This window comes from Pelophylax lessonae, assembly GCF_965119305.1.
Source record: "Pelophylax lessonae genome assembly, chromosome: 9".
Taxonomy (NCBI): domain Eukaryota; kingdom Metazoa; phylum Chordata; class Amphibia; order Anura; family Ranidae; genus Pelophylax; species Pelophylax lessonae.
Genome location: NC_138776.1, coordinates 119,864,530 through 119,887,824, shown reverse-complemented (window position 1 = coordinate 119,887,824; position 23,295 = coordinate 119,864,530). Strand labels below are relative to the sequence as shown.

The 23,295-nt window shown below is 41.5% G+C and overlaps 1 protein-coding gene across 1 annotated transcript in view; it reads left to right on the top strand.

Moving 5' to 3' along the window:
- The window catches only part of PCDH15 (protocadherin related 15), a 1,730,880-nt gene that overhangs the window by 877,950 nt on the left and 829,635 nt on the right, over window positions 1-23,295 (top strand). Inside the window, exon 11 of the mRNA XM_082269384.1 lies at window positions 16,341-16,453. Within this exon, the coding sequence (XP_082125510.1) occupies window positions 16,341-16,453 (113 nt within the window). The remainder of the gene's footprint in view (window positions 1-16,340; window positions 16,454-23,295) is intronic.

The window sequence follows — 23,295 nt, the reverse complement described above, 5'->3', positions numbered from 1 at the left end:
AACACTATGCTTGCGCTAATGAAATAATTAACAGGCATATGTCTCCGCTCCTATAACACCTATATATGTGTATGTGTATAAATACATATAATTGTGTGTGTATATATATATATACCCCTATACAGAAGTTCAGATGTTTTGCCTGCCTCCAAAGACCCCAAAAAAATACCCCAAAAAAACACCTGCAATAACACACCTGGGCGTTTTTTTTTGGGCGCAGGTGTTTTTTTGGGCATTTTTTTGGGGTCTTTGGAGGCTGGCAAAACATCTGAACTTCTGTATAGGGGTATATATACACACACACTTATGTGTATTTATACACATACACACATATAGATGTGAAAGGAGAGAAGCCATATGGGTGTTAATTATTTCATTAACGCAAGTATAGTGTTCTGCTACTTTCACACCTATATATGTGTATATATACAGATGTGTGTGTGCATATATACCCATACACAGAAGTTCTGATGTTATACCTGCTTCCAATAACCCCAAAAAAATGCCCAAAAAAACGCTTGCTACAAAACCGGCAAGGTGTGAAAATAGCGGAGCCATATCCCTGTTCTATATTAATTCTAATACAAATAATATTTTTTTTTTCTGGTTCTGGACATGCTACAGAGCTGAAACTTCACAGGTACACTTTTTAGACCCCCCAGACACTAAATCCAAAGAAATCTCTTTTTTTTTTTTTTTAAATAATTTTTTCAATAATTGTCTCTCTATCAAAAATGACAATTTTTAAGAACTTTTTTTTGTGTGATTAATAGTCCCTGGGGCATGACCCAGAACCCTACGCACTTTTTAGGGGCATTTATTGGGTTTTAGGGCTTCAAAATGGTGTTTTTTGATTCAGATGGGGTTCTGAAATCCGAACCGAACTTTCAGAAAATTTGGGTGTTCTGGTCGAACCAAACTTTTCAAAAGTTCGATCATCCCTATTGGCAACTAGTCAATAGAGTTGCTCAAGCAATGTCACTCCTTAACTGATATGCCCAACATCATGCAACTAGGCTTATTTATTTTAATCTTCCTTCTTAGCATGTATTCTATTCTGAGCCTTGTTTTATTTATTTTTTTTATACTGAATCAGTATTAAACTGTTGCTTTAATCTTATCTTGTTAATAGGTTAAAATGTTACCTCTGAATATGTTTATTTATTTATTTTCTATTGTTACTCTTGATAGGTACTATTATACAGCTGAGCTGACACTTTTGTATATGTACATCAATCACAGAAAATATTTTGTTTAAAAGTTTCTAACGTAGTGCATGTTTTATAATTGAATTGTTCTTTTCCCTTGCAGAGCATTTGAACTAGTTGCTCAGAAGTTAAAGTTAAAGAAAGCTGTATCGTATAGTTTAATAAACATTTTGATTGTAAAAGTAAAAAAGATAGTGACTGATGGGAAGAATGTCTTACTTAATATTCAAACATACTGTTAATGACACAAGATGTATTTAAGTTACAGATATAAAAGTAAGGATAGCCTTGGTAGGATAGATAGTATATAAGCTCATACCATCTATTATTTTAATCAGAGGTAGGCAACCCTTGAGATGTGGAGATCCAACTAAACAACATGAAAGAGATCAAAGATCACTGGGGATCGGCCCCATTTTTTTTTTAAGAAATTAACTAGCAAGGCCCAGCTAAATAGTAAAGAAAACATAGAACAATATAATAAAACACATGTTACTGTGAAAATACAAACTTAGCCTATCTTAAAAGTGGATGGTGTCAGTCATGAAAACAGTGGACGGAGTCAGTAGGGCAGTGAATGGTGTCAATCAGTAGAGCAATGAACAGTGTCAGTAGGGCAGTGGACTTGTCAGTAGGTCAGTGGATGGTGTCAGTAGTTTTTAATTTTTAACAATTTATTTTTTATTAAATAATAAGCTGGCTTTCAGCTACTGCAGGAGGAAAATAAAGGAGATTGTTGGAAGACAGGTATTTAAAAAATCTAAATTCCTAGTAAGTGGCTAGGGATTTGGATTTTACTGCCTTTCACTCCCCACCCTGATGCCCCAAGATGGCTGCCTAAGGATGTCCTTGGGATGCCAGGGTAGGGGGATATGGTAAAATCAAAATCCCCTGCCACTTGCTGGGAATTCAGATTTTTAAAATACCTGTCTATGGGAGGGAAGAGGGGGGTAGAGGACACTGCTATGGGTAAAAGGGGGGGCAGAGGACACAACTGTGGGGGGTGACGTGAAGGGCAGTAGAGAATAGGGATGATCGAACGGTTTGGGTCGACCATCGGTTCGACCCGAACATTGGCTGTTCGAGGTTCGGCCGAATTTAGAACTTTTTGCTGAAAAAGTTCGAAATTCGGCAACCAGAACCGACCAAAATGCAATGGTTCAGGAAATGGGCTTTAAAAGCCCGTGATTGGACCAGAACCATCAGTAAAAGCCAATTGAGGGGGCAGGAGAATGCTAGGAATGTGATTGGAGTGACTAGGGGGTCCATAGTCCAATCATTAGTGAATACGCCCCCATTGTTATACAGGGACATGGAAGAGAGTGGAAGCAGTTCTGTTACTTCTGCTTCAAAGTGTCATTTAGCAATTTTTAGTGTGAGGAAAGGGATATCTAGTGTAGTTAGGGTGCTATTTTCCACTATAGTTAGCTTTAATTATTCAGTTTCTGTAGGGAAAGTGTTAAGTGTAAGGGGACCGTAGTGTAGTGTAGGGTTAACTGACTCTGACTGCTATGGCAGGGTGACAAAACCCTTCCATATCAGGGTGACCGCTATAGAGAAAAGATCGTTTCTCTTATGTCACTTTCAGAGCACTGATATGGCTTCTCACCGGTCAGCTTGCTTTTTGGCTGCTGGCGTTCATAGGGATTTTTTGAGGACATGTTTGGAGTCAGGCATGACATGTGAACATGTGTATAGGGGTATATATACACACACATGTCTGTATATATATACACCTGCACATATATAGGTGTGAAAGGAGCAGAACACTATACTTGCGCTAATGAAATAATTAACACCAATATGGCTCCGCTCCTATCACACCTATATGTGTGTAAGTGTAAAATACATATAAGTGTGTGTGTATATATATACCCCTATACAGAAGTTCAGATGTTTTACCAGCCTCCAAAGACCCCCAAAAAATGCCCAAAAAAACGCCTGCTGCAAAAACACACCTGGGCGGTTTTTTTGGCGCAGGCATTTTTTTGGGCATTTTTTGGGGTTCTTTGGAGGCAGGCAAAACATCTGAACTTCTTTTTTTTTTGTTTTTTTTTAATTTTTTCAAAAATTGGCTCTCTATCAAAAATTACAATTTTTAAGAACTTTTTTTGTGTGATTAATAGTCCCTGGGGCATGACCCAGAACCCTAGGCACTATTTAGGGGCATTTATTGGGTTTTAGGGCTTCAAAATTGTGTTTTTTGATTACCAAAGTTCGGGTCCCATTGATTTCAATGGGGTTCTGAAATCCGGGCCGAACTTTCGGGAAGTTTGGATGTTCTGGCCGAACCGAACTTTTGAAAAGTTTGATCATCCCTAGTAGAGAACACTGCTATAGGGGTAGTTCTGGGTAGAGGACATGCTGCAGCAAAGCTAACATATATAAGGAAAAAAAAGACATTTAAATGTATTTTTCTAGCTGTAAGCCATTTCTGGCAATACAAAAATGTGGAAAAAAAACAGTGTGGGGGTCCACCCCAATCCATACGAGGCCCTTTGGGTCTGGTATGGATTTGAAGGGGAACCCCACACCAGAAAAAAAAAAGATCCATACCAGACCCTTTTTCGAGCATGCAGCCTGGCAGGCAAGGAAAGGGGCAGGGGCTTATCAGAATCTAAATTGCCCCATTGCAGTGTCCTCTGCTCCCTTACATCACCCCCCACGCATAAGCAATGTCCTACCTGTGTACACAGAGGAGTAGAGAGGTGCAAATTTTTCAGGCCGAGCATCAGTTTGACTCCAAACAGTGCCTGTTCTGTTGTTCGCTGAACACCAACATTTTTGGGCAGCTCCACATGGGGTCTCCCCACAATCCATACCAGACCCTTACCAGAGCATGCAGCCTACCAGGCCAGAAAAGGAGGGAACATGTGAGTGCCCCCCACTCCTGAACCATACCGGGGCACATGCCCTCAACTGCCCCCCAAAGCACCTTGTCCCTATGTTGATGGGGACAAGGGTCTCTTCCCCAAAACCCTGGGCTGTGGTTGTGGGGGTCTGCAGGCCAGGGGCTTATCAGAATGTCACCCCTTGTAACTTCGCCAACCAGTGCATGCTGGGTCAGTGACCTCATAAGGCGGGGTACTCCGCCCCTTACCTATTTAAGAACTGTCAGATGGTTGAGCAGGCAGTCAGCAGTTAGCCTTCATTGCAGGCAGACCTTTTTTCTTTTATTGAGTCCGGTGGTGTCTTGGGCATGGTGATTGTTGATGGATCTACACCGTGAGACATTTTTTTGTTTTATTTTTAATAAAGGAATTGTCAAAAACTGTGTGTGTTTGTTTTCATTTCTTTTTGACACGTTTTTGGTGAATGAGTAGGGGTACAATGTACCCCGCAGTCATTCACATGGGGGAGCAAAATCTAGGGGCCCCCTTGTTAAAGGGGGCTTCCAGATTCTGATAAGCCCCTGCCCCTTTCCTTGCCTGCCAGGCTGCATGCTCGAAAAAGGGTCTGGTATGGATCTTTTTTTTTTTCTGGTGTGGGGTTCCCCTTCAAATCCATACCAGACCCAAAGGGCCTCGTATGGATTGGGGTGGACCCTCACACTGTTTTTTTTCCACATTTTTGTATTGCCAGAAATGGCTTACAGCTAGAAAAATACATTTAAATGTCTTTTTTTTCCTTATATATGTTAGTTTTGCTGCAGCATGTCCTCTACCCAGTACAAATGCGCCACTTTACAAGCAGACTAAGGGGACCCCCAGGCAGTAAATTTAAAGGAATTTTTAATTTTTGTTGTTTTATTTTAAGTATCATTAAAATCCCTGTTCCTTTAAAAACGATATTTAAGAAAAAAATTTGTATTGATACATGTCCCCCAGGGCAGTACCCGGGCCCGCATACCCTTTTTATGGCCAATAACTTGCATTTAAGCCTTCAAAAAAGGGACTTTTGATTTTTCGAGTTCAGGTCTCATGGACTTTAACAAGGTTCACAGTTCGTGTCTGAACTTTCTCTATGTTCGGGAGTTCTGGTGCGAACCAAACCGGGGGAGGGGGGGGGTGTTCAACCCATCACTACTGAGGAGAGAGTGGAAGGCAGCAAAGTTATGGAAAAAGGGCTGAAGTGTTAGATTCCAAAGTAACTTTTCATATTAACAAGCTGGTGATTGGTTGCTTGGAACTGCCCTGTGTACTACAACCAATCATCTGCAGGTTAACTTGAAGTTAATTTGGCCAGCTCCTCCTCCTGCCCTCCATCATATACTGTGCAGCCTCCTGCTCTTCTCTGTACATTGATAAAAGTGGTAGAAGAGGTGCGTGGAGGAGGCGTGGCGGAGGAGTCTAGGGGGAGGACGAGAAAGACCGGCACCTAGAAGGTGGGGTCGGTAGTGCAGGGAAATTGTCAGAGAAGAAGAAATAAGCCCAGGCACATAGTTATGTGCAGACGGATAATTTCTGTTAGCCAAATCCATACACGGAGAAAACCTATTAGCCAAATCCATGGACAGAGAATTCCCGTTGGCATGACTCGTGAATGCTTGTGTGCGCCAGCATGCATGCCCACCACTTAAGTGGCGCCAAGTGGGCTATATAAACACCTCTGCTGCACTAGGACCTTGCCTTATGGTCTACGGTGTTCTGCTACTTGCTACCTGTTCCTAGTGTTTAAACTCTGTTGCCGTTCTGATCCATCTCACCACGCTTGTACTCTGCCTGGACTGACCCCTAGCTTGCTCTTCGACCATGTCTCTGCTTGATCCCTCTGTCTGCCTGTTTGCCATTGCCAACTCCAGCCTGAACCTGACTACTCTATTGCCTACTGCTCTGTTTCTGACGTGCCTGCTAGTTACTGACCCAGCTTGCCTGACCCTGTTGTGTGTCCAGCCATCCTTATATCTGCTGCCTGCTACCTGCCAGCCTGCCAAGTGCCAGCTGCCTGTGACCTGCCAGTCTGCCAAGTACCTGCTGTCTGGCACCCACCAGCCTGCCAAGTACCTGCTGCCCTGCGACCTCAAATTTGCAGCCTTCATCATCTGACCCTCTAGCCACTCTTGCCACTCCAGGCTCCTGTGCCTCCTGATTATTTTTTATTAGGTATGCCAGGCCAGAGGTGTAAGAGATCGCCTTCCTCTCCACATCAGGCTCCATCTCCAGGTACGTGACAGTACCATAAGGCCATGTCGGAGCCTGAGAGGGGGGCATCTCTCCTGGATGAGATCGGCCTGACACATCACAGCATTAACATAAGCCCTGAAGGACCTACAAGATGGGTACACTCAACTGGAAAACTGCATCCAAACACTTCCTGCACCTGCCACTTCAGCGACTGATGCAACTTCGCCTACTCCAGTTGCTTCATCGGGAGTCACAGCTGCACTCATGGTCCTGATGCTGCCTTCAGAACCCAGAGTTCCTACGCCTGAGAGATTTTTTGGTGATCGTAGCAAATTCCATGCATTCCGCAATCCATGTAATCATATTTTGCTCTACAACCTTGCACTTTCTCCTTAGAGGCAACAAAGGTGGGGTTCGTCAAATCAATACTACAAGGCGAACCTCAAGCCTGGGCTCACCGTCTGCTGGAGAAAAATGATGCCAAGCTGTCCACTCTGACTCTATTTTTTAACACTATGGCACAACTCTATGATGATCCTCAGTGAACTGCATCAGCTAAGGCAACCATTCACTCATTTCAGCAAGGTCGCAGGGCAGTGGAAGTTTATGTGACAGAGTTCAGGTGCTGGAGTGCTGACACCTGCTGGAATCAGGCCACTTTGCGTTACCAGTTCCATCTAGGTCTGACTGAATCCCTAAAGGATGAACTGCCTTGTGTAGGAGTACTCAACTCACTGCAAAGACTAATTAATCTCTCTATCCAGGTTGATCGCTGCCTAAGGGAACGAAGATGGGAAAGGTCCTCTGGTCAAGCGTGTCCCATATGGATGCTGCCTAAAGCTCCGCCACCCATAAACATGGCTTCAGCCGTTCCTGCCTCACCCACAACTGAGGAACCTGAGCCAGTGCAATTGGTGCTGTTACGCACCTCCTTAATGCCTGAAGAGCGTCAATGCCACTGGCAGAACAACCTGTGCCTCTACTGCGGAGAGGCTGGGCACTATGTGCAGAACTGTCCAGCAAAGACTCGTAAGTGTCTGACCATCTTACCTGTTAATCTGCCATCAGTGCCTTCTAGTTCCACTCATGTTGTTCTCCCTATCTCGTTCCAGCTTTCGGCAAGAACTGTAACAGTCTGCGCTATAATTGATTCAGGAGCCTGCAGCTGCTTTGTTATTCTGGCTTTTGCCACTCAGCATCAGATACCTTTGCAGGCCAAGGCCAGGGACATTCTGTGAATCTGGCTGATGGTTCCAGCATAAGATCTGGAACAGTCACTGAAGAGATTATTCCTTTGCCAGTCTTGACCTCACCATCTGGTCACAAGGAACGGTTATGTCTGGACGCCATTTCATCCCCTCTGTTTACAGTCATTTTGGGTATAACCTGGCTACATGCACATAACCCTAGTATTGACTGGGTGACTTTCAAAGTGGACTTTCAATCTTCATACTGTCATGATCACTGCCTCCCAGAACCTTCAGCCCCACCTTTGCAAAATTATATTGGAAATTTGTTAAGGGCTTTCTGCCATTATTGCCCCCATCACTCAATTGACCAAGCAGGGAATTTGGTTCTGTTGGTCACCTGAAGCACATGCTGCTTATGAAACTCTAAAAGGACTCTTTACATGAGCCCCCATTCTGAGCCACCCAGATCCAGTATTATCTTTTGTCTTGGAAGAGGCATCTGAAAATGCAGTAGGGGCAGTTCTGTCACAATGCCAGGGCCCAAAGACTGTTACACCCAGTAGCATTTTTTGTTTCACGAAAATTGTCCCCCTGCTGAGAGAAACTACAATGTGGGAGATCGTGAACTGCTTGCAATCAAATCTGTTCTGGAAGAATGGAGGTACCCCCTGGAGGGGGCAGCGCATCCCAATTTGATTTACACAGATCACAAGAATCTTGCATATTTGAAGGCAGTCAAATGTTTAAGACCATGTCAGGCAAGGTGGGCACTTTTTTTTTCAAGATTTTCGTTTCTTATAACCTACAGACCAGGATCAAAAAATTTCAAAACTGATGCTTTGTCCCGAATGTTTGATGACTCCAAAGATTACTTCGGAAACTATATTATCTGCAGGGAACTTTTTGTTGCTGCAAATGGATCTCTTGTCACAAATCAAGCAGGCCTCATTGGAGGTTCCTCCCCACCTGGGACAATGCTAGCTGCAGGAGAAGACTTACTGTGGTCTGGGGATAAGATATTTGTACCAGAGAGTGTCCGAGTAGCAGTTCTGGGACTATGCCATGATCATCCCTTGGTGGGACATTTTGAAGTTCATAAGACCACGGATCTGGTACAGCGCCTGTTCTGGTGGCCTAATATGGACAAGGATTGTAAGGAATATGTGAGTTCTTGCACCATTTCTATCTATACCAAGAGTAGCAGAAATTAGACCTGGAGTAAACTTAGGCCCCTTCCAGTCCCTGATAGATCCTGGAAGATGATATTGATGGATTTTGTTGTAGAACCACCAACATCTGAAGGGTGCTCAGACATCTTTGTCGTGATGGCTCTCTATGAAACACTAAAGGTAAAACTTTCATTTTCCTCTTCATACCACCTTCAGAATAACTGTCAGACATAAAGAACGAATCAGGATCTCGAACAGTATATCCGTTGTTTCACTTCTTTTTCTCAGGATGACTGGGTTTCATTATTACTGCTGGCTGAATTCGCATACAATAACTCAAGACACTCTGCTACAAAACAATCTTTTATTTTTGGTGCTAACTATGGGTTTCACCCTTTATTTCTGTCCAATGCTGTTCTTGACTCTTCAATTCCAGCTGTAAAAGACACCCTTGAATTTCTCCAACATCACAACAGAATCTTGCAGGAGGCAATCTCTAAGGCACAGGAGGACAACAATAGATTCTTTAAATAAGAAAAGGAGAGATTTGATTTTGAAACCGGGTGAGCAAGTTTGGTTATTCACAACCAATCTAAAGTTGGCTTGTTCTATGTAAAAGCTTGGTCCCAAATTCGTGGGACCTTTTCCAGTAAAGAGGAAGATAAATGATATTTCCTATGAACTTATACTGCCGGACTCATTGAAGATTCATCCTGTGTTCCATCATTCCATGTGAAGAAAACTCATGTGAACCAGAATCGAATGTTCACGCCCAGAAACTTATTCAGACTTTCTGCTGCAGGTGCCCTGAAAAATGTACTCAGTTGAGCATCCGAAAGCTGTCCGTAAGGTGGGGTTGGGGCAGTGTCAAGGAAGAAGAAATAAGCCCAGGCACATGGTTATGTGCAGACAGAGAGCTTCTGTTAGCAAAATCCACAGACATAGAAAACCTATTAGCCAAACCTATGGACAGAGAATTCCCATTGGCATGACTCGCGAACGCGTGTGTGCACTAGCATGCATGCCCTCTACTAAAGTTGCACCAAGTGGCCTATATAAACACTCCTGCTGCACTAGGGCCTTGCCTTATGGTCTACAGCAGTGGTTCTCAACCCCTGGTCCTCAGGACCAGCTAACAGGCCAGATTTTAAGTATTACCTTGTGGAGATAGAGACTAGAATACTGCAATCACTGAGCAACAGAAGAGATCACCTGCGATGTCATTTAGTTATCTTGCAAACCTGGCCTGTTGGTGGGTCCCGAGGACCGGAGTTGAGAACCACTGGTTTACAGCGTTCTGCTACCTGCTACCTGTTCCTGATTGTTAAACTCTGTTGCTGTTCTGATCCCTCTGATCTTGCTTGTACTCTGCCTGAACTGACCCCTAGCTTTCTCTTCGACCATGTCTCTGCTTGATCCCCCTGTCTGCCTGTTTGCCGTTGCCAACTCCAGCCTGAACCTGGCTACTTTGCTGCCTACTGCTCTGTTCTTAATGTGCCTGCTAGTTACAGACCTGGCTTGCCTGACCCTACTGTGTGTCCAGCAATCCTTATACTGTATCTGCTGTCTGCTACCTGACAGCCTGCCAAGTGCCAGCTGCTTGTGACCTGTCAGCCTGCTAAGCATCTGCTGTCTGTGACCAGCCAATCTGCCAAATACCTTTTGTCAGCCACCCGCCAGCCTGCCAAGTACTTGCTGCCCCTCTTCAAGATCCAGCCTGCATCCAAGTATGCACTGACCTCACATCTGTAGCCTTCACCATCTAAACTTCTAGGCATTAATGCCACTCCAGGCTTCCGTGCCTCCTGTTTACTTTATCAGGGGTACCAGGCAAAAGGTGTAAGAGATTGCCTTCCTTTCCACGTCAGGCTCCATCTCCAGGTATGTGACATATATATATATATATATATATATATATATATATATATATATATATATATAATCATTTGGTGAAGGGGGGGTTGTGGTGTGGGGTTGTTTTTCAGGGGTTGGGCTTGGCCCCTTAGTTCCAGTGAAGGGAACTCATAAGGCATCAGTATACCAAAACATTTTGGACAATTTCATGCTCCCAACTTTCTGGGAACAGTTTGGGAATGGCCCCTTCCTGTTCCAACATGACCGCACACCAATGCACAAACAAGGTCCATAAAGACATGGATGAGCGAGTTTGGGATAGAGGAACTTGACTGGCCTGCACAGTGTCCTTACCTTAATCTGATAGAAAACCTTTGCGATGAATTAGAGCGAAGACTGCGAGTCAGGTCTTCTCATCCAACACAAATGCACTTCTGGAAGAATGGTCCAACATTCAAATAGACACACTACTAAACCTTGTGGACAGCCTTCCCAGAAGAGTTGAAGCTTTTATAGCTGCAAAGGGTGGGCCAACTCAATATTGAACCCTACGGACTAAGACTGGGATGCTATTAAAGTTCATGTGCATGTAAAGGCAGGCACTTCAATACTTTTGACAAAATAGTTTATATACAGTATCTATCTATCTATCTATCTATCTATCTATCTATCTATCTATCTATCTATCTATCTATCTATCTATCTATCTATCTATCTATCTATCTATCTATCTATCTATCTATCTATCTATCTATCTATCTATCTATCTATCTATCTATCTATCTATCTATCTATCTATCTATCTATCTATCTATCTATCTATCTATCTCTATGTATATTAGATATTTAGAGCTATTGATGTGTAGGCGCTTATGTTCCCATGTATATGCAGTGGTCATGCATATGATATTTAGATTATGATAGGGATGCGGAGTAGGAGGGAGGATAGGAAGGAGGTAGGTTTAGGTGACAAAAGGCAGTATGTAACATATGAGAAAGGATTTATGGATATTGTGTGTGTGTGTGTGGGGGGATGGTATCTTAACAACCAGTGCCATTTTTATACCAGGAAAGCATGAATTTTAAGGGGACATGCAGCAGTGAAGAAATGTTGAAAGATATCCCATTTAGTATGTTTAATGTAGCCTATTCGTTTAAAAGGTAGGACAATGCAGGGAAGATTAGGGACAGTGAGATCTGTTGTCATAGTTTAAAGTTTCAGGATTATGTCCCAGAATTTTTTGAGGGGATGTTTCATAGAAGGGTTTCTAGGAATGGAGGGAATCCCCTTCTTATGATTTTTGATAAAAGGTGGTGGTTTTGTGTATACAAGATTAGGAAATGGGATTGGGCCTGGGCAGCACGGAGCGTAGGGATTCCAAAAAGGGTAATCACAGGACCTATGATGACAGAGAATTGTATTTTGGAAATTGGTTTGTCCCAGAAGGTGAGGAGATGGAGTATAAGAATATGGAGGGAAAATAGTTCATTCCTGTGGATTTGACTGATCCAAGGGAAAGCTTGGGTATCGGAGGGTGAGAGAGCTTGTTCAACGTGAACCCACTGTTTAGAGGACTGATTGTGGGACCAATCTACTATTCTTGTAAGGATGGATGCAGAGTGATATAGGGAGAGAGATTTTGTGCTCCTGCGCTGCCTCTGGATTTTGGGAGTCGCTGTCCCACAGAGATGCAGACATCGGGATCCTTAATTTAATTTTATAAAAACCTTTTAGAGAGGTTGCTAGAAAAAGGGACTGCTATTGGCATGGTTTGAAAGATATAGAGGAATTGTTGTAAGATATATGCATGATGTTTTTTCATACAAAACATAATTACATGTTTAGTTTTGCAAGCATTTTGCATTTGGGGATTTTTACAGAATACATGTTACCTTTGAATACACTACAAGATCTATTTAGATTTATAATCATCACTGGTTGGTTTCATTCAACAATTTACTCAATACAGAACCAATTATACTGTATGTTTTCTCTTTTTGACAAAAATAGAAAGATTGATTATTTGCTCCAAAGATTCTAGGGTTATTTCCAATACATACAAGTCTGTTGTCATTGGTTATTATCACATTGGTCACATTGCTATAAAACTTTGAGCTGTTTATGGACAGCTTCATTTACATAGAAGAAAGATTACAATGCTAATTCTGACCTTACGTTTTTGTAGCCTTTTAACGAACATAGTGTTAGTTGATAATAGAGGTACATGTATACAGTATCTGACAAAAGCGAGTACACCCCTCACTTTTTTTAAAAATATTTTATTATATCTTTTCATGTGACAACACTGAAGAAATGACACATGGCTACAATGTAAAGTACTGAGTGTACAGCTTGTATAACAGTGTAAATTTGCTGTCCCCTCAAAAAAACTCAACACACAGCCATTAATGTCTAAACTGCTAAGTGTAAAAGTCCAAATTGGGCCCAATTGGCCATTTTCCCTCCCCGGTATCATCTGACTCATTAGTATTATAAGGTTTCAGGTGTGAATGGGGAGCAGTTGTGTTAAATTTGGTGTTATCACTCTCACTCTCTCATATTGGTCACTGGAGGTTCAACATGGCACCTCATGGCAAAGAACTCTTTGAGGATCTGAAAAAAGAAATGTTGCTCTACATAAAGATGACCTAGGCTTTAAGAAAATTGCCAAGACCCTGAAACTGAGCTGCAGCATGGTGGCCAAGACCATACAGCAGTTTAACAGGACAGGTTCCACTCAGAACAGGCCTCGCCATGGTCGACCAAAGAAGTTGAGTGCACGTGCTCAGCGTCATATCCAGAGGTTGTCTTTGGGAAATAAATGTATGAGTGCTTCCAGCATTGCTGTAAAGGTTGAAGGGGTGAGGGGTCAGCTTGTCAGTGCTGAGACCATTTGCCGCACACTGCATCAAATTGTCATCCCAGAAGGAAGCCTCTTCTAAAGATGATACACAAGAAAGCCCAAAAACAGTTTGCTGAAGACAAGCAGACTAAGGACATGGATTACTGGAACCATGTCCTGTGGTCTAATGAGACCAAGATAAACTTATTTGGTCCAGATGGTGTGAAGCCTGTGTTGCGGCAACCAGGTGAGGAGTACAAAGACCAGTGTGTCTTGCCTACAGTCAAGCATGGTGGTGGGAGTGTCATGGTCTGGGGCTGCATGAGTGCTGCCGGAACTGAGGAGCTACAGTTCATTGAGGGAACCATGACTGCCAACATGTACTGTGACATTCTAAAGGAGAGCATGAGCCCCTGGGCCGCAGGGCAGTATTCCAACATGATAACAACCCCAAACACACCTCCAAGATGACAACTGCCTTTCTAAAGAAGCTGAGGGTAAAGGTGATGGACTGGCCAAGCATATCTCCAGTCCAATACCTAATACCTATTCAGCATCTGTGGGGCATCCTCAAATAGAAGGTGGAAAAGCGTAAGGTCTGTAGCATCCGCCAGCTCTTTAATGTCATCATGGAGGAGTAGAAGAGGGCTCCAGTGGCAACCTGAGAAGCTCTGGTGAACTCCATGCCCAGGATGATTAAGACAGTGCTGGAAAATAATGGTGGCCAAACAAAATATTGACACTTTGGGCCCAATTTGGACATTTCAACTTAGAGGTGTACTCAGTTTTGTTGCCAGCAGTTTAAAAAATAATGGCTGTGTGTTGAGCTATTTTGAGGGGACAGCAAATGTACACTGTTATCCACTTTACCACCGGAGGATTTTGCTGTCCTACATCCAGGCCACTTTTTGCGATTCGGCACTGTGCGACTTTAACTGACAATTGCGCGGTCATGCAATGCCGTACCCAGACGAAATTTGCGTCCTTTTTTTCCCACAAACAGAGCTTTCTTTTGGTGGTATTTGATCACCTCTTCCCTTTTTTTTTTTTTGCGATATTAATAAAAAAATGCGAACATTTTGAAAAAATAACAATATTTTTCTACTTTGACAGTTAAAAAATATCCAATATATTCAATTTTTGTCATATATTTAGGCCAAAATGTATTTAGGTACATGTCTTTGACAAAAAAATTCTCAATGAGCGTATTTTTAACCGCTTTAAGACCAGAAGATTTTACCCCATTCCTGACCAGGCCATATTTTGTGATTCGGCACTGCGTTACTTTAACAGACAATTGCGCGGTCGTGCAATGCTGTACCTGAATTAAATGTATGTACTTTTTTCCCCACAAATAGAGCTTTCTTTTGGTGGTATTTGATCACCTGTGCGATTTTTACTTTTTGCGCTATAAACAAAAAAAGAGCGCCAATTTTGAAAAAATAACAATATTTTTCACATTTTTTTTATATGAAATTCCCCCCCCCCCCAAAAAAAATGTAAAAATCTAATTTTTTTAACATTTTAGGCCAATTTGTTTTCTGCTACATATTTTTGGTAAAAAAAATCGCAATAAGCGTATTTTGATTGGTTTGCGCAAAAGTTATCGCAGCTACTAACTACGGGAAATTTGTCATTTTTATTGTTTTTTTTAAACTAGTAATGGCGGCGATCTGCGATTTTTTTTGCGGGACTGCGACATTGCGGCGGACAGATCGGACCCTTGACTGACATTTTTGACACTTTTGGGGGTATCAGTGACATTACTACAGTAATCAGTGCTATAAATATGCACTGTTACTGTAAAAATGACACTGGCAGGGAAGGGGTTAACTTTTATTGGTGATCAAGGGGTCAATGTATGCCTGGTGCTTACTAACGTGTGTGGGGGGAGGGGACTGTGTGACACCGGCACAGATCGCAGGTTCAGCTATGCTGAATCCTGCAATCTGTCCCTGCCTGTCGCTTAGGAGATCCGCCCGATTGGTTTACACAAGCGGGCGGATTTCCACACTCGATCCCCGATGATCGGGGAAGAGCAGCGGTGATCACCGCCGCTCATCCCCTGGCCCAACTCACGCTGTGACTGAATACAGCGGAAGCGATCCTCCGGCGGCGCGCGCGCGCCGCCCACAGGGGGAGGAGTCCAGCGACGTAGGTCTACGTCGCTGGACGCTATCGAGCCACTTTGCCACAGTACGGTCAACGTGACCGGTCGGCAAGTGGTTATACAAGCTGTACACTCACTTCTTTACATTGTAGCAAAGTGTAATTTCTTCAGTGTTGTCACATGAAAAGGTATAATGAAATATATACAAAAATGTGAGGGGTATACTCACTTTTGTGAGATACTGTATACCTAAATGGAATAGCTGCATTCCTAAAATTTACCAGTAATATCGGGGATAATAGGAATATAAGCATTGCATAAAGTCCCAGTGATTAATGTAAATACTGTAAGCTTTTTGAACCTTTTCTCAGAACTTCAAACTGTGTTTAATAAAATGTTGGATCATTTTGTTTTTATTCAACATTATTGTAGTCAGAATGAAAACACTTTCTTAATATAAACCTAGTGTAACTCTGCGCCTATATTAATACCTACCAAAGTAATTTGCAAGCCTCCAGTATTATCTTGCTTATTCTTTTATATTTCTCAATCTTTAGTGTTTTTGCTTAAATATTTCATAGTAAATTCACAGAAAAAAATGTAATTCACTGAAAAAGACCCTGTCTATTGCTCAACAAAATATTTGATGGGTTATTAAAAGCAGAGATGGTATTAAACTGTTAGTAACATATGCAATGGAGTTGATCCCTGATCATATTAAGTTCTGCTTCTTTTAAGCTATCTTGCATTTTTTATGAACAGTTTGCTGAAATAAATGTATTTATTGGCTCATATAAAATCAAATGAAAGCAGCATCACACATACATAAGGTGCTAGGCTATAAACAATCATTATTTTTGTTTTTTGTCAATTAGATGTTCATAACGCTTTCTTCTCTCCCAGGCACTCCCGAGGATTATACTGAATATTTCCATATGAATCGTACCACTGCTGTGCTCACACTCCTGAAGCCAGTAAATAGAGATTTGCACCAGAAATTTGATTTGGTTATTAAGGTAATATTTTTAATTTCCAGCAGAATAATCATTACTTTGTAATGGTCCTGGGAGAAAATTAAGTTCTACTTTATTCATTTAAGTACAGATTATTTATTAGATGCAACATCATTGCTTGAAATTTTGCTGTGTGGTTTGAAAGCATCATTGACAGTAAAACTGTACATCATACTTTTACAGCCGCAAGTTTTTTGTCTATGACGTGAACATTGAAACAGTAGATAATAACACAAAATATGATAGCGTATCAAAAAATAGTTTTTTGCTAATGGGACGTTTGTTGCTTTCTGAATTCAAATTTGTTTGGGATCTCTGCTGTAATTGTTTGCTTCCTATCTTTTGTCTAATTAATCTTCATAAATAAGATAGAAGATGGAAACTAGCATTGGCCTCATTCACACAGGTGTACTTAAGCATGCATCTATGCAAAGAGCTGTATTTGCCTTCACAGGTTGCACAGGTGTTCCATATAACCACATGCAGGTAGTCCCATTCCTGTATACTGGGACATAGTATCTGCATGGGCATAGCTGCTGGTCCCAATTTGACAGCCATGCAGTTCATGGACATGTCTCTAAATTCATGTCATACTCTTCATCTTTTTTCTTTGCAGATGCATGCATCTTTAAGAAATGCTGCATTTTTGGAAGGAACATTGCTAAATTCTCTCTTAGCCACCAATTCACTACTTAACACAACTTTTTACTTACAGATCTAAAAAAAAGGCAGAAATGGTAGCAGGTGCAAAGTAAAGTGAAAGTGAAAGGCTCTGATGTGCAAGCCAATACCAAAATCAAGAAGCCAAAGCAGAATATTTGTTTGCCAAATTTGTATATATGTAAGGTACTCAAAGTGTGTGAATATTCTCTTTATTGTTCTAATAATGTGAAAAGCCTACACTCATGACTGTGTACTCAAAGTGAGTAAGAATGCTCTTTTCACAAGATTTAGTAAATGAAGCAAATATTCACACAATTGGCAGCTCTTTTAGTAAAAAAAAAGTCTTAATACTGTTATGACCTTTATATGTTTGCATGTTTCCTGACCCTACATTGATAGAACACATCGATAATCACATACTGTATGCACGGTATTCTGTGATTTGTTTTTGTTTACATTAAATTAACCACTTAAGCCCCGGAGGATTTGGCTGCTAAAAGACCAGGGTTTTTTTTGCGATTTTTTACTGCGTGACTTTAACAGACAATTGCGCGGTCGTGCGACGCTGTACCTAAACGAATTTGACGTCCTTTTTTTCCCACAAACAGAGCTTTCTTTTGGTGGTATTTGATCACCTGTGCGATTTTTTGATCATGCGCTATAAACAAAAAAAGAGCATCAATTTTGCAAAAATAACAATATTTTTCACATTTTTTATATGAAATTCCCCCCCAAAAAAATGTAAAAATCAAAATTTTTTAACATTTTCGGCCAATTTGTTTTATGCTACATATGTTTGGTAAAAAAAATCGCAAAAAGCGTATTTTGATTGGTTTGCGCAAAAGTTATCGCGTTTACTAACAAAGGGAAAGATTTTTGTAATTTTGGGGGGTTTTTTTAACGCGTAATGGCGGCGATCTGCGATTTTTTTTGCGGGACTGCGACATTGCGGCGGACAGATCGGACCCTTGACTGACATTTTTGACACTTTTGGGGTTACCAGTGACATTGCTGCAGTAATCAGTGCTATACATATGCACTGTTACTGCAAAAATGACACTGGCAGGGAAGGGGTTAACTGTATTGGACAGGGAGGGGTTAAGTGTGTCCTAGGGGCGTGATTCTAACAGTATAGGGACATTGCTATTGGTGTAAAAACAAAGATCAACGGTCCTACATAGTAGAACCGTCTGATCTTCATTTTTACACCAGGGAGAATGACGGGCGGCTTGTTTACATAAGCCGCTCCGCCTTTCTCCCTTCACCGGAGCGATCGTAGTGTGACTGGCGGACATCGGGTCCGCCGGTCACACGCACTGTCAGTGAACGCACACACTGTCAGTGAACGAGCCGCAGCGGGCGCGCGCCTCGGCGGGCTCGCGCCCGCCCGCAATTGGCTCTCAAGTCAGTGACAGGCGAGTGACGTATCCATACGTCACTCTGCCTGGCCGGGGCTGACCACCACAGTATATAGTCGTGCGGCGGTCGGCAACCGGTTAATCATCATAAATTTAATTTTTTAAGTAATGATACTTTCTTTCCACACTCAAACTGGTAAATCCAAATAGATTCTATCTGAAGGCATCATAGCAAAACAGGTTTTAGAGTCATGTTCCTTTAATTTCACGATTCTTGAAGCATCAGAAGTTGCTATTTTAAAAATTGAAACTTTCCAGTTAGAAACAAAGGATTGTCTCTGGGGACCAAAGTACCAGATGGAAGTTCTACTTATTAAAGGTTATATAAATGGATGGTTCAGCTCCAAATATGCTGTATTGTAGTATGGCAAGGGACCACTGAATGGAATTAAGAGAGTGTCATTAATGTGAAAAAAAAAGAGAAGGTGCAGAAAATATAGGAAAGGTAAATGGAATGATGTTGCATAGCAATCCTTCAAATGTTACCCAATTTAATTCTACCGGCAAAATTAGATATAAGTTGTAAATTATATCCACTGTGTTTTTCTGTGTATATTGTTTATCTCTGTATAGCCAAAATTCAAAAGTATGAAGGTTGAATTGTATATCTCTGCAGCCTTAAATTGACAGTAGGTAAGAGCACTCTTCATTATCCAAAGATTAATTTTACTTTTATATCGTAGTCTGTATGTTCAGCAGTTCTGTGTGTTTCTGCTTTCAAGACCTTACATAAAGAAGAAAAGCAGTTGAATGCAAAGCCCCCACCCGCAAACCCTGATGACCACAACCCAGGATTGTTGGGAAGAGGCCCTTGTCCCCATCAACATGGGGACAAGGTGCTCTGGGGTGGGGGGACAGAGCCCACCCGCCCCAGAGCACCACCCCATGTTGAGGGCACATGGCCTAGTATGGTTCAGGAGGGAGTATGGTTCAGGAGGGGGGGATGCTCATTTCCTCCCCTATCTTGACCTGCCAGACTGTCCGAATTAGGATCTGGCATGGATTTGGGGGGGGGGGGGGACCCCCACATCATTTTTTTTTTAATAGCCAGGAGCCAGCAATTCGCAAGTCATTTTAAATGTGATTTGACTAGGTTTTTACTTTAGAAATGTAATTTTTGCTGTAGCATGTTTAATGCATGCTAACGATGTGTCACTTTACAGGCAGACTAAGGGGACCCCCCCCAGGCACTATATTTAAATGATTTTTTTTTTTTTTTTTCAACTGGCACTTTTTTTTTTTTTTGGGTTTAGCTGCAGGGGGGAAACCTATTGACAGCTGATGACTTATCGGTTGGTAAGGACACCGCAGCTGGCTTCCCGGCCCGCTCTTTAACAACCAGCTTATACTGCGCCCTGATTGGGCAAAGCTTTGCCCAACCAGGGTGCAGCATTGCAGGGTGTTCATCAGGGCAAACACGTTGCAAATTCGGGTGTTTGGCGAATGGCTGAACAGGCAAATATTCAGCCTGAACTCATGCTCGGGCCGAAATGTTCGCCCGTCCCTAATTATTACCAATCTTACAGCAAGTAGTACATTAGATACTGCCACCCTAGTATGGTGAGGTATAGTATCTTTTTTTTTTTTTTTTTAATTTAAACTTAATTTGGTTTTCAATATAAAAAGATTTCCACACAATAGAATAATACACATATATGAACACAACCATACAATCTTCATATTTTACCCAGCTCCCACCCCCTCCCCCTCCTCTGACTTCTCACTCCATCCCTCCTCTTCTCTTCCCATTCTATGATTATTTCTGCATATTTCTTGGTTTTCTTAAATAGTATCCATCTAGCCAATATACTGGCAACTATTTCTGCATATGATTAAATATACTGATTAAATATTCAAATTTATATATACAGTATATCACAAAAATAAGTACACCCCTCACATTTGTGTAAATATTTTATTATATCTTTTCATGTGTCAACACTGAAGAAATGACACTTCGTTACAATATAAAGTAGTGAGTGTACAGCTTGTATACCAGTATACATTTGCTGTCCCCTCAAAACAACTCAACACACAGCCATTATTTTTTAAACCGCTGGCCACAAAAGTGAGTACATTGCCCAATTAGCCATTTTCCCTCCCCGGTGTCATGTGACTCATTAGTGTTACAAGGTCTCATGTGTGAATGGGGAGCAGGTGTGTTATATTTGGTGTTATCGCTCTCACTCTCACATACTGGTCACTGGAAGTTAAACATGGTACCTCATGGCAAAGAACTCTCTGACGATCTGAAAAAAAGAATTGTTTCTCTACATCAAGATGGCCTTGGCGATAAGAAGATTGCAGGCTATTTACCTCATAAATCTTGTGAGTTGTTTACCATTTGTCTTAATAAATCACCCGACGTATTACACTTAGAGGCACCTCCTGTCCTTTTGTATTTCTCTATAAGAAGATTGGCAAGACCCTGAAACTTAGCTGCAACACGGTGGCTAAAACCATACAGCAATTTAACAGGACAGGTTCCTCTCAGAACAGGCCTCGTCATGGTAGACCAATGAAGTTGAGTGCATGTGCATAGCATTATATCCAGAGGTTGTCTTTGGGAAATAGATGTATGAGTTCCGCCAGCAATTCTGCAGAGGCTTAAGGGGTGGGGGGTCAGCCTGTCAGTGCTAGGACCATACACTGCACACTGCAAGAAATTGGTCTGCAGGGCTGTCGTCTCTTCTAAAGATCAAGCACAGGAAAGCCCACAAACAGTTTGCTGAAGACAAGCAGACTAAGGACATGGATTACTGGAACTGGAATGTCCTGTGGTCTGATGAGACTAAGATAAACTTACTTGGTTCATATGGTGTCAAGCGTGTGTGGAGGCAACCAGGTGAGGAGTACAAAGACAAGTGTGTCTTGCCAACAGTCAAGCATGGTGGTGGGAGTGTCATGATCTGGGGCTGCAAAAGTGCTGCTGACACTGGGAAGCTACAGTTCATTGAGGGAAGCATGAATGCCAACATGTACTGTGACATACTGAAGCAGAGCATGATCCCCTCCATTCTGAGACTGGGTCGCAGGGCAGTATTCCAACATAACAACACCAAACACACCTCCAAAATTACCACTGCTTTGCTAAAGAAGCTAGATAAAGGTGATGGATTGGCCAAGCCCTATTGAGCATCGGAGGGGCATCCTCAAACGGAAGGTGGAGGAGCACAATGTCTCTAACAGCTCCATGATGTCATCATGGAGGAATGGAAGAGGACTTCAGTGTCAACCTGTGAATCTCTGGTGAACTCCATGCCCAAGAGGATTAAGGCAGTAATGGAAAATTATGGTGGCCACACAAAATATTAACACTTTGGGCCAATTTGGACGTTTTAACGTTTTGTTGCCAGTGGTGTAGACATTAATGGCTGTGTGTTGAGTTATTTTGAGGGGATGGCACATTTACACTGTTATACAAGCTGTGCACTCAATACTTTACATTGTAGCAAAGTGTAATTTCTTCAGTGTTGTCACATGAAAAGATATAATAAAATAATTACAAAAATGTGAGGGATGTACTCACTTTTGTGAGATACTGTATATTCAATCCTTTTAAACCATCTCTGATAGTGGGTTTTCCTGGGTCTTGCAATTTTTTTGGTATTACTCCCTTTCCTACATTTATTAAATGTGGCACTACTTTACTTTTAAAATGTTTTTTAATTATGCTTATATTATGAAATAGGCAAAGCCAGGGGTCATCGGAGATCTCCCTTTCCATTATTTCCCTTATTTATTGCTGTACCTCCTGTCAGTATTCCCATATCTTCGTACAATCCCACCAAAGATGTGCCATGGTGCCTATTTTATTATAGCCTCTCCAACATAGGGGAGATATTTCTGGCTGATATGTTGATGCCCTATCAGGTGTCATGTACCATCTTGCCAAACATTTATAGTTAAATTCTATCATATTTATGTTTGCTGCCAGCCCGTGTACAGCCCTCAGTACTTTCCTCATTTGTTGTTCGTTTATACGTGACCCTAACTCTATTTCCAATTTTTCGATGAATGTAGTTTTTTTGGGTCCTTTCAACTTCGTGAGTTTTTTATAGATCCTGGATATGTTATGTTTCGATTTAATCTGTGAATTACATAGTTGTTCTATTGGGTTTAAGTTCTCCTCGGATCTAATTGGTTGCGGCAGAGTTGTCACAAAATGTTTTAATTGCAAATATCTCCATTCATCCAATCTCATCAATTCTCTTTCGTGTCTCAATTCCTGATATGATCAAATTTTCCCTTTTTTGCTACATTTTTGAACTGTGTATTTTTAATCCATTCCCCAAAATGTGCCCCATTTCCGGGTAAAATTAAAAAAAAAATGTTCCTGCTAGTGAAATTAGTGGTGAATTATATTCCCATTTTGCATGCCTGTAAATTATATTGCAAACTTTAAAAACATATGTGGTTATTTTGTGTGTGTTTTCATCAAACATTCTATATCTTGGAGGGATCCATATATTCCTATTTAATGTGTGTTCTATCTTCACCCGACTTTTGTCACTCGTCATACGTCTCGAGAACTGTACTCTTGGTTTCTTATTTTGCCATATGAACTTTAAGATCATTGTCTTTATTGTTTTAAAGAATATTTGGGGAAGGTCTATTTGTAACGTTTGAAACTTATACAGGATTTTTGGAAGTATAGCCATATTTATCATATTTATACGCCCCACCCACAACAATGGTCTTGTTGATATATTTTTTGTTTCTGTTTTTTATTTAGTTTAACAATGGAATATAGTTTGCCTGGTA